We start from the raw sequence: 13128 nt of genomic DNA, 5'->3' as shown, positions 1-13128 counted from the left end.
CACTAAAATAACATTTTCTCTGTTCATTAGTCACGTCTCCAGGCCCCTCTTATATTACACTTGCTGTCCATTTTGATTTTTTATTCACACAAAAAACAGAAGACTTACTGTTATGCAGACTACTGTATTATTGTAAAAATGGTATAAATAATATCAGCGCATTTGTGAAAGCTTATTAGACCCACCAGTTGATGTATATTGGATGTGTGACGTGATTTGTTTACTCTTGAACATCGGCAAAAATCGAACATTTCTGCTACTTTGAGCTCAATTTCAAGGTACTTTTAGTCCATAAACCATTCAAGATCATCTCTAGTTCTGTAATATATCTTCCCTTCTATCAAATGAGACCAAGAAAATGAGAATACAACCATAAATACCATACAAGAATACAGTGGACCCCCGGTTAACGATATTTTTTCATTCCAGAAGTATGTTCAGGTGCCAGTACTGACCGAATTTTTTCCCATAAAGAATATTGTGAAGTACGTTAGTCCATTTCAGACCCCCAAACATACACGTACAAACTCACTTACATAAATACACTTACATAATTGGTCACATTTGGAGGTGATCGTTAAGCGGGGGTCCACTGTTCACTGCAAAGTTGCTGTTTTCAACGACAAACGTGGTCAGTTTTTTTTTCTCGTTATGCACTGCACGCTGCAGGATTTTTTTATACTGTGCACACTGACCACTAAGACCCATTCTCTCATATGTAGGCCTATCAGCTTTCTCCCGCAATATTGGAAGCTGCTAGAATTTTGGCGTACTATTACTGAACTGACACTGGCTTGCAAGCCGTAATATTATGGGACCGACAGTGAAAGGGTTAAAATTGTGCCTGTCATGCATTCACTACCTTTTATTATTGTGAATACAGTAGTTGTTAACTACTTAAGAAATCTTACTTAACTGAAGATCACTGAATCAGTGAAGTATTAATGCATACTTTTAAAATTGTTCTCTTGTTCGTTTAGCTACCTCTCTTTGTTGTACATTTATTAACTCCTACTTAATAATCTATGTCTAGTTCTTAAGTAATCTCTAAATATTAGGATTACTTTGCCTGACATACCCCACATGCTAGTGACTTTTTTGTGCCTAACAATATTTAAATATTGAATTTATGCTGCAGATTTCCTTGTGCTTGTGTCTATGTTATTTTGTAGATGGTTGTATTTTGTATGATTGTAGATGAATGGTTCAAAGAACCGACAGGTTGTTAAATTAGACACAAGTTTATCCTTTATATGGACTGATGAAGCCACTGTGTGGCGAAACGTTTCCTCAATAAAGATACCCAAGAGTTGCACATGTGTCTAATTTAACAACTTGTCGGTTCTTTGAACCATTCATCTACAAACCTGTCAGACACTGCAACTTCTTGGGATCTTAATACTTGGGAATTCTTCGCTTGCCTAACCCTTGGGCACGACCTACTTCCACATTGAACAAATGTGACACCACCTACAACTGCTGCACCTCTCCTGCCATACGGTTTATAAGCTGCTTCTCTGCTCATATGCCGTATTCTATTCAAGATTGATGGACTGACCACATTGACTCAAGGTTGAGGGACTGATTACCTCATTCTCCTCCTGTTCTTCAAGTTTATCCTTTGTATGGACTGATGAAGCCACTGTGTGGCAAAACGTTTCCTCAATAAAGATACCCAAGAGTTGCACATGTGTCTAATTTAACAAAGTTTAATTGATAAATTACACACAATAAGTGGAGAAGTATCACTTTTTCACAGATGGGAAGCACATCACAGCTTCTCTTAGGTTTTGAAAAACTTTCACCATCACTAGTTGTGCACTTTGAGGCCATTATTAAGCAAAATTAGAGATTATTTTCAGGCCATGGTAAACTGTAGATAACTGAAACTGTGGAAATGAGGGTCATACTGTATTGTCTTGTGCATCTGTAGGTTATGGTAACTTAAGATTCATTGCTCAGATCTCTTCCTCACCTATGTTTTTCTTCATTGTGTGAATTTAGTGCTTACTCTTTTCTGCCACACTACTCCTTGATTATAATTATAGCTTGTATTCTTGCATGACATGGCACTGTATTTTTACTTGTATTCTTGCATGACATGGCACTGTATTTTTACTTGTATTCTTGCATGACATGGCACTGTATTTTTACTTGTATTCTTGCATGACATGGCACTGTATTTTTACTTGTATTCTTGTATCACATGGCACTGTATTTTTACTTGTATTCTTGCATGACATGGCACTGTATTTTTACTTGTATTCTTGCATGACATGGCACTGTATTTTTACTTGTATTCTTGTATCACATGGCACTGTATTTTTACTTGTATTCTTGCATGACATGGCACTGTATTTTTACTTGTATTCTTGCATGACATGGCACTGTATTTTTACTTGTATTCTTGTATCACATGGCACTGTATTTTTACTTGTATTCTTGCATCACATGCCACTGTTAAATTATGAAATTTTCAGTGAAATAAGTCAATAAATTATACACAAATAACCTGCACATAGGAGAATGAAACGATGTTTGGGTCCAACTTGGACCATCAGCTAGTCCACGTTGGACCAAAATGTCGTCATAAGTTTCATTCTCTTATGTGTGGATTGTTTTTGTATTGTTCAACTCATGGTATTGTTCATTGTTATTCTTTTTAGGTCTATAAATTATAAAAACCTTAATTCCTTCCTCAACAATGAAGGTCTACATAAAATTTTTTCAAGCAAATTTTAGTTCTTTCTGAATCATATTGAGGTCATATCATCAGATCAGTATAAAGAAGATGAATAATAATAATAATAATAATAATAATAATAATAATAATAATAATAATAATAATAATAATAATAATGAAAACAATAATGAAAATAATAATAATAATAATAATAATAATAATAATAATAATAATAATCATAATAATAATAATTTGAAACTGACATACACTACAGTATATGTAAATTTTTATCATAAATGCTTTTGTTGGCAATAAAAAGTTTTATTTTTATTAAAAAACACAATCAACTAATGGTTTTTGACTCTAAGCATGAACATATATGCTGGTGATATTTATAGTACACCGCCCAGGGAGGTACTACCGTCCTGCTAAGTGAGTGTAAAACAGAAGCCTGTAATTGTTTTACACGATGGTAGGATTGCTGGTGTCTTTTTTCTGTCTCATAAACATACAAGATTTCAGATACATCTTTGCTACTTCTACTTACACTTAGGTCACACTCCACTTGTATATGCAAGCATATATACACACCCCTCTGGGTTTTCTTCTATTTTCTTACTTGTTCTTGTTTATTTCCTCTTATCTCCATGGGAAAGTGGAACAGAATTCTTCCTCTGTAAGTCATGTGTGTTGTAAGAGGCAACTAAAATGCCAGGAGCAAGGGGCTAGTAACCCTGTCTCCTGTATACATTACTAAAGTTAAAAAGAGAAACTTTTGTTTTTCTTTTTAGGCCACCCTGCCTCGATGGTTTGATAAAAAAAAATTAGTACAGGTCTCCCTCAACATTCGTGAGGGTTAGGGGATCAAGAGCCTCATGAATGTTGAAAAATCGCGAATGTTTGGTGCCCCAATATATTGTAGGGAAATATAATACAATACTGCTTCCTTAACTTGTTGAACCATGAACAGTCATAAATATATGAAAATGTCATAAAATATTGTACTAAATACATACATGTTATGGTTTAATAACATGTATGTTATTAATTATCACTGCCTCCACCAGTGCCTCAACCAGTGCAGCGCACTGCTCGTATTTTGGTACAATTTCTTTCTCAATTCTATCGTGTTTCTCAATTTCTTTACCAAAGGGCTGGCACTAGCAAGTTTCTTTGGGCCTATGGTTAATTATGTGGCAGTCGCACTCAATCTACAAGCACCAAACACAATGAATTATTGTGAAATGTATGGAAGAGCACGGCGACTAATGCCCACTCCAGCATAAACAAAGCCACACTGATGATGCCTCAACCCCTTCCTCCACCACTGCTTCAACCCTCGTATATTTGTACAATTTCCTTCTTCAATTCTATCGTATTATTATTATTAATACGACAGAATTGAGGAAGGAAATAGTACAAAAATACCAGGGTTGAAGCATCGTCAGTCAGTGTGGCTTTGTTTATGCTGGAGTGAGCATTAGTCTCCACACACTTCAAAACTTTTTACAATAATTCATTGTTTGGTGCTTGTAGATTGAGTGCGACTGGAGTGGTAGAGGCATTGGTTGAGGTAGTGGTTTTTAATAACATGTTATTAATAGTAATAATAATAATAATAATAATAATAATAATAATAATAATAATAATAATAATAATAATATAGGTAGTAGGTTGGTAGACAGCAACCGCCCAGGGAGGTACTACTGTCCTGCCAAGTGAGTGTAAAACGAAAGCCTGTAATTGTTTTACATGATGGTAGGATTGCTGGTGTCCTTTTTTCTGTCTCATGAACATGCAAGATTTCAGGTACGTCTTGCTACTTCTACTTACACTTAGGTCACACTACACATACATGTACAAGCACATATATACACACCCCTCTGGGTTTTCTTCTATTTTCTTTCTAGTTCTTATTCTTGTTTATTTCCTCTTATCTCCATGGGGAAGTGGAACAGAATTCTTCCTCCGTAAGCCATGCGTGTTGTAAGAGGCGACTAAAATGCCGGGAGCAAGGGGCTAGTAACCTCTTCTCCTGTATATATTACTAAATGTAAAAGGAGAAACTTTCGTTTTTCCTTTTGGGCCACCCTGCCTCGGTGGGATACGGCCGGTGTGTTGAAAGAAAGAAAGAATAATAATAATAATAATAATGTTATTAATAATATGTATTATTATTATTAATAACATATATCTTATTAAATACCACTGCCTCAACCGCTGCCTCAACCGCTGCCTCAACTGCTGCCTCAACTGCTGCCTCAACTGCTGCCTCAACTGCTGCCTCAACTGCTGCCTCAACTGCTGCCTCAATTGCTGCCTCAATTGCTGCCTCAACCACTGCCTCAACCGCTGCCTATACCACTCCAGTCGCACTCAGTCTACAAGCACCAAATACAAAGAATTATTGTGAAATGTTTGGAAGGCTAATGCTCACTCCAGCGTCAACAAAGTCACACTGACTGACGATGCTTCAACCACTTCTTCCACCACTACTTCAACCCTCGTATTTTTGTACAATTTCCTTCAGTTTTATCGTATTATTATTATTATTATTGTTATTATTATTATTATTAGCAGAAACAGAAATGTTTGATTCTTTGCTGTGTTCAAGAGTAAACATATGATGTCACCGTCCAATACCTGTCTGAATAGCCATTCCAATATTCAGTCATGAATGGGTTGACATTATTTATACTGTAGTTTAATAGCAAATAATGAACAAACAAAACACTCACCACACTGAGTGGTGGGAGGGATGGCTGCCAGTTGTGGGGTCGAAGGGAGGGTAGTAGGGACTCACAGGTGGCGGGAAACTTAAATATGATTTGGCGGTTGGGAATTCACGAATGTGTGAAGCCCGCGAAAGTTGAAAATGTGAATGTTGAGGGAGACCTGTATTATATATACAGCCTCTCCTCACTTAATGATGGAGTTCCGTTCCTAAGACCACGTCGGTAAACAAATTCATTGGTAAGCAAGGAGCATACTATAATGGTAGTGAGTTTGTGTCAACCTTCTTTGATATTGTTTTAGTGTCACCTCTGCACCATTTATAACATTTTTAGTATATTTTTAAGTGTTTATACAGTAGTGCACTGTATAATGTAATGAACATAATAGAGGAAATCAGCTCTAATATGCATTATGTAGGTATGCAAACTGGTCAGAGAGCCTATCGTAAGTTCAAGTCATCAGTAAACAAGTACGTTGCTAAGTGAGGAGAGGCTGTATATGTATTATATATACGTATATGTATATGAAGTCAGCTCTTTTATAAAGATTTTCTATACAATGCATTTTCTTATAAATGTAGTTGAAAAAGTGCATTGAAAATTGAATAGCATATACAGTAGAACCCCTGATTCACTGATTTGGTATCTGCAGTTTCAGTTATTCACAGTTTACTGTGGCTGAAATATACTGTGGCTAAATATGTACTGTCATTTATTAAGTGCACAATAGAAGTAGGCCTAAAAATAATGCAAAAGTAAAAATAATAAATAAAAAAACTTGAAAATTGCCAAAAACCATCTTAAGAGCAAGGCAAGTGCTGAAAATAATAAACACGAATATAATTGAAAAGCGTTGTATTAGCAAAGGGTTCTAAAGTGAGTTCCAGAGTACAGTGGATACACTATACAAGTTTTAACAGAGTATGTTGAATTATTATTTTTTATTAACACACTGGCTGATTTCCACCAAGGCAGGGTGGCCCAAAAAAGAAAAACTTTTCACCATCATTCACTCCATCACTGTCTTGCCAGAAGGGTGCTTTACACTACTGTTTTTAAACTGCAACATTAAACCCCCTCCTTCAGAGTGCAGACACTGTACTTCCCATCTCCAGGATTCAAGTCCGGCCTGCCGGTTTCCCTGAATCCCTTCATAAATGTTACTTTGCTCACACTCCAACAGCATGTCAAGTATTAAAAACCATTTGTCTCCATTCACTCCTATCAAACACGCTTACGCATGCCCGCTGGAAGTCCAAGCCCCTCGCACACAAAACCTCCTTTACCCCCTCCCTCCAACCTTTCCTAGGCCAATCCCTACCCCGCCTTCCTTCCACTACAGACTGATACACTCTTGAAGTCATTCTGTTTTGCTCCATTCTCTCTACATGTCCGAACCACCTCAACAACCCTTCCTCAGCCCTCTGGACAACAGTTTTGGCAATCCCGCACCTCCTCCTAACTTCCAAACTACGAATTCTCTGCATTATATTCACACCACACATTGCCCTCAGACATGACATCTCTACTGCCTTCAGCCTTCTCCTCGCTGCAACATTCATCACCCATGCTTCACACCCATACAGGAGCATTGGTAAAACTATACTCTCATACATTCCCCTCTTTGCTTCCAAGGACAAGGTTCTTTGCCTCCACAGACTCCTAAGTGCACTGCTCACCCTTTTCCCCTCAAAAATTCTATGATTCACCTCATCTTTCATAGACCCATCCGCTGACATGTCCACTCCCAAATATCTGAATACATTCACCTCCTCCATACTCTCTCCCTCCAATCTGATATCCAATCTTTCATCACCTAATCTTTTTGTTATCCTCATAACCTTACTCTTTCCTGTATTCACTTTTAATTTTCTTCTTTTACTTACCCTACCAAATTCATCCACCAACCTCTGCAACTTCTCTTCAGAATCACCCAAGAGCACAGTGTCATCAGCAAAGAGCAACTGTGACACTCTCACTTTGTGTGATTCTTTATCTTTTAACTCCGCACATCTTGCCAAGACCCTCGCATTTACTTCTCTTACAACCCCATCTATAAATATATTGAACAACCACGGTGACATCACACATCCTTGTCTTAGGCCTACTTTTACTGGGAAATAATCTCCCTCTTTCTTACATACCCTAACTTGAGCCTCACTATCCTCGTGAAAACTCTTCACTGCTTTCAGTAACCTACCTCCTATACCATACATCTGCAACATCTGCCACATTGCCCCCTATCCACCCTGTCATACGCCTTTTCCAAATCCATAAATGCCACAAAAACCTCTTTAGCCTTATCTAAATACTGTTCACTTTTATGTTTCACTGTAAACACCTGGTCCACACACCCCCTACCTTTCCTAAAGCCTCCTTGTTCATCTGCTATCCTATTCTCTGTCTTACTCTTAATTCTTTCAATAATAACTCTACCATACACTTTACCAGGTATACTCAACAGACTTTTTTATTATTATCATTATTATCACACTGGCCGATTCCCACCAAGGCAGGGTGGCCCGAAAAAGAAAAACTTTCACCATCATTCACTCCATCACTGTCTTGCCAGAAGGGTGCTTTACACTACAGTTTTTAAACTGCAACATTAACACCCCTCCTTCAGAGTGCAGGCACTGTACTTCCCATCTCCAGGATTCAAGTCCGGCCTGCCGGTTTCCCTGAACCCCTTCATAAATGTTACTTTGCTCACACTCCAACAGCACGTCAAGTATTAAAAACCATTTGTCTCCATTCACTCCTATCAAACATGCTCATGCATACCTGCTGGAAGTCCGAGCCCCTCGCACACAAAACCTCCTTTACCCCCTCTCTCCAACCTTTCCTAGGCCGACCCCTACCCCGCCTTCCTTCCACTACAGACTGATACACTCTTGAAGTCATTCTGTTTCGCTCCATTCTCTCTACATGTCCGAACCACCTCAACAACCCTTCCTCAGCCCTCTGGACAACAGTTTTGGTAATCCCGCACCTCCTCCTAACTTCCAAACTACGAATTCTCTGCATTATATTCACACCACACATTGCCCTCAGACATGACATCTCCACTGCCTCCAGCCTTCTCCTCGCTGCAACATTCATCACCCATGCTTCACACCCATATAAGAGCGTTGGTAAAACTATACTCTCATACATTCCCCTCTTTGCCTCCAAGGACAAAGTTCTTTGTCTCCACAGACTCCTAAGTGCACCACTCACTCTTTTTCCCTCATCAATTCTATGATTCACCTCATCTTTCATAGACCCATCCGCTGACACGTCCACTCCCAAATATCTGAATACATTCACCTCCTCCATACTCTCTCCCTCCAATCTGATATTCAATCTTTCATCACCTAATCTTTTTGTTATCCTCATAACCTTACTCTTTCCTGTATTCACCTTTAATTTTCTTCTTTTGCACACCCTACCAAATTCATCCACCAATCTCTGCAACTTCTCTTCAGAATCTCCCAAGAGCACAGTGTCATCAGCAAAGAGCAGCTGTGACAACTCCCACTTTGTGTGTGATTCTTTATCTTTTAACTCCACGCCTCTTGTCAAGACCCTCGCATTTACTTCTCTTACAACCCCATCTATAAATATATTAAACAACCACGGTGACATCACACATCCTTGTCTAAGGCCTACTTTTACTGGGAAATAATTTCCCTCTTTCCTACATACTCTAACTTGAGCCTCACTATCCTCGTAAAAACTCTTCACTGCTTTCAGTAACCTACCTCCTACACCATACACTTGCAACATCTGCCACATTGCCCCCCTATCCACCCTGTCATACGCCTTTTCCAAATCCATAAATGCCACAAAGACCTCTTTAGCCTTATCTAAATACTGTTCACTTATATGTTTCACTGTAAACACCTGGTCCACACACCCCCTACCTTTCCTAAAGCCTCCTTGTTCATCTGCTATCCTATTCTCCGTCTTACTCTTAATTCTTTCAATAATAACTCTACCATACACTTTACCAGGTATACTCAGCAGACTTATCCCCCTATAATTTTTGCACTCTCTTTTATCCCCTTTGCCTTTATACAAAGGAACTATGCATGCTCTCTGCCAATCCCTAGGTACCTTACCCTCTTCCATACATTTATTAAATAATTGCACCAACCACTCCAAAACTATATCCCCACCTGCTTTTAACATTTCTATCTTTATCCCATCAATCCCGGCTGCCTTACCCCCTTTCATTTTACCTACTGCCTCACGAACTTCCCCCACACTCACAACTGGCTCTTCCTCACTCCTACAAGATGTTATTCCTCCTTGCCCTATACACGAAATCACAGCTTCCCTATCTTCATCAACATTTAACAATTCCTCAAAATATTCCCTCCATCTTCCCAATACCTCTAACTCTCCATTTAATAACTCTCCTCTCCTATTTTTAACTGACAAATCCATTTGTTCTCTAGGCTTTCTTAACTTGTTAATCTCACTCCAAAACTTTTTCTTATTTTCAACAAAATTTGTTGATAACATCTCACCCACTCTCTCATTTGCTCTCTTTTTACATTGCTTCACCACTCTCTTAACCTCTCTCTTTTTCTCCATATACTCTTCCCTCCTTGCATCACTTCTACTTTGTAAAAACTTCTCATATGCTAACTTTTTCTCCCTTACTACTCTCTTTACATCATCATTCCACCAATCGCTCCTCTTCCCTCCCGCACCCACTTTCCTGTAACCACAAACTTCTGCTGAACACTCTAACACTACATTTTTAAACCTACCCCATACCTCTTCAACCCCATTGCCTATGCTCTCATTAGCCCATCTATCCTCCAATAGCTGTTTATATCTTACCCTAACTGCCTCCTCTTTTAGTTTATAAACCTTCACCTCTCTCTTCCCTGATGCTTCTATTCTCCTTGTATCCCATCTACCTTTTACTCTCAGTGTAGCTACAACTAGAAAGTGATCTGATATATCTGTGGCCCCTCTATAAACATGTACATCCTGAAGTCTACTCAACAGTCTTTTATCTACCAATACATAATCCAACAAACTACTGTCATTTCGCCCTACATCGTATCTTGTATACTTATTTATCCTCTTTTTCTTAAAATATGTATTACCTATAACTAAACCCCTTTCTATACAAAGTTCAATCAAAGGGCTCCCATTATCATTTACACCTGGCACCCCAAACTTACCTACCACACCCTCTCTAAAAGTTTCTCCTACTTTAGCATTCAGGTCCCCTACCACAATTACTCTCTCACTTGGTTCAAAGGCTCCTATACATTCACTTAACATTTCCCAAAATCCTCTCTTCTCCAGGTGCATACAGACTTATCCCCCTATAATTTTTGCACTCTCTTTTGTCCCCTTTGCCTTTATACAAAGGAACTATGCATACTCTCTGCCAATCCCTAGGTACCTTACCCTCTTCCATACATTTATTAAATAATAGCACCAACCACTCCAAAACTATATCCCCACCTGCTTTTAACATTTCTATCTTTATCCCATCAATCCCAGCTGCCTTACCCTCTTTCATTTTACCTACTGTCTCACGAACTTCCCCCACACTCACAACTGGCTCTTCCTCACTCCTACAAGGTGTTATTCCTCCTTGCCCTATACATGAAATCACAGCTTCCCTATCTTCATCAACATTCAACAATTCCTCAAAATATTCCCTCCATCTTCCCAATACCTCTAACTCTCCATTTAATAACTCTCCTCTCCTATTTTTAACTGACAAATCCATTTGTTCTCTAGGCTACCTTAACTTGTTAATCTCACTCCAAAACTTTCTTATTTTCAACAAAATTTGTTGATAACATCTCACCCACTCTCTCATTTGCTCTCTTTTTACATTGCTTTACCGCTCTCTTAACCTCTCTTTTTTTCTCCATATACTCTTCCCTTCTTGCATCACTTCTACTTTGTAAAAACTTCTCATATGCTAACTTTTTCTCCCTTACTACTCTCTTTACATCATCATTCCACCAATTGCTCCTCTTGCCTCCCGCACCCACTTTCCTGTAACCACAAATTTCTGCTGAACACTTTAATACTACATTTTTAAACCTACCCCATACCTCTTCGACCCCATTGCCTGTGCTCTCATTAGCCCATCTATCCTCCAATAGTTGTTTATATCTTACCCTAACTGCCTCCTCTTTTAGTTCATAAACCTTCACCTCTCTCTTACCTGATGCTTCTATTCTCCTTGTATCCCATCTACCTTTTACTCTCAGTGTAGCTACAACTAGAAAGTGATCTGATATATCTGTGGCCCCTCTATAAACATGTACATCCTGAAGTCTACTCAACCCGGTGGTCTGGTGGCTAAAGCTCCCGCTTCACACACGGAGGGCCCGGGTTCGATTCCCGGCGGGTGGAAATTCCGACACGTTTCCTTACACCTATTGTCCTGTTCACCTAGCAGCAAATAGGTACCTGGGTGTTAGTCGACTGGTGTGGGTCGCATCCTGGGGGACAAGATTAAGGACCCCAATGGAAATAAGTTAGACAGTCCTCGATGACGCACTGACTTTCTTGGGTTATCCTGGGTGGCTAACCCTCCGGGGTTAAAAATCCGAACAAAATCTTATCTTATCTTATCTTATCTTACCAATACTTAATCCAAGAAACTACGTACTGTCATTTCGCCCTACATCATATCTTGTATACTTATTTATCCTCTTTTTCTTAAAATATGTATTGCCTATAACTAAACCCCTTTCTATGCAAAGTTCAATCAAAGGGCTCCCATTATCATTTACACCTGGTACCCCAAACTTACCTACCACACCCTCTCTAAAAGTTTCTCCTACTTTAGCATTCAAGTCCCCTACCACAATTACTCTCTCACTTGGTTCAAAGGTTCCTATACATTCACTTAACATCTCCAAAAATCTCTCTCTCTCCTCTACATTCCTTTCTTCTCCAGGTGCATACACGCTTATTATGACCCACTTTTCGCATCCAACCTTTACTTTAATCCACATAATCCTTGAATTTACACATTCATATTCTCTTTTCTCCTTCCATAACTGATCCTTCAACATTATTCCTACCCCTTCCTTAGTTCTAATTCTCTCAGATACTCCAGATTTAATCCCATTTATTTCTCCCCACCGAAACATGTTGAAATTAACATTTTATAACATAATGTTTTATATGCATTGGCAAGTGAGAAAAGGGCTGTGATATGCTTCTAAGATGATATTCACTCTACGGCTGTTGTCTGGAACCTAACTGCTGTATTAGTAAGGTATGCTTCTACTAATTATAAAAAGTAAGCACTTAATCGCTCTTGAAATGTTTTCATTTGTCTTTATTGTACCAGATTACAAGCTATAGAAACTCTGTTATCCCTGGGTCAGAAGAAATCCTTCGAGTCACTCCCCAAGCAACAGCAGGATGTCTTGAGCACTACATATGCTAATTTCCTACCTGGCATTCTCATGGCTTTAACTAGAGTTGCCACTGCTGATGAAAAGCAAGGTCACAAGGTTACAGCAGTAAGTACTGTATTTGTTACCTCAGTAAGAGTTTTGCATTAATGATGTACAGTGAACTTTCTTATAATGCTTCTCTTCATAGAGTGATTTTTTTTGTGTCTGTGAAAAAGTACATCTGGAATTGAAGAGCATGTGAAAAGACCATCATTATACATGCTATTTATTTCTGGATGCATTATTTCAATTGCATTTGCAAAATTGCTCT

The 13128-nt window shown here is 38.7% G+C and overlaps 1 protein-coding gene across 2 annotated transcripts in view; it reads left to right on the top strand.

Annotated features, from left to right (window-relative positions):
- The window catches only part of LOC138851063 (TELO2-interacting protein 1 homolog), a 100483-nt gene that overhangs the window by 25716 nt on the left and 61639 nt on the right, over window positions 1-13128 (top strand). For both annotated transcript variants that reach the window (XM_070103245.1, XM_070103244.1), the window contains exon 4: window positions 12749-12923. In XM_070103245.1, the coding sequence (XP_069959346.1) occupies window positions 12749-12923 (175 nt within the window). The remainder of the gene's footprint in view (window positions 1-12748; window positions 12924-13128) is intronic.

This window comes from Cherax quadricarinatus, chromosome 85, assembly GCF_038502225.1.
Source record: "Cherax quadricarinatus isolate ZL_2023a chromosome 85, ASM3850222v1, whole genome shotgun sequence".
In the NCBI taxonomy this organism is placed as follows: Eukaryota; Metazoa; Arthropoda; class Malacostraca; order Decapoda; family Parastacidae; genus Cherax; species Cherax quadricarinatus.
The sequence above is the reverse complement of the archived record's forward strand: the minus strand, read 5'-3'. Positions and strand labels throughout refer to the sequence as shown.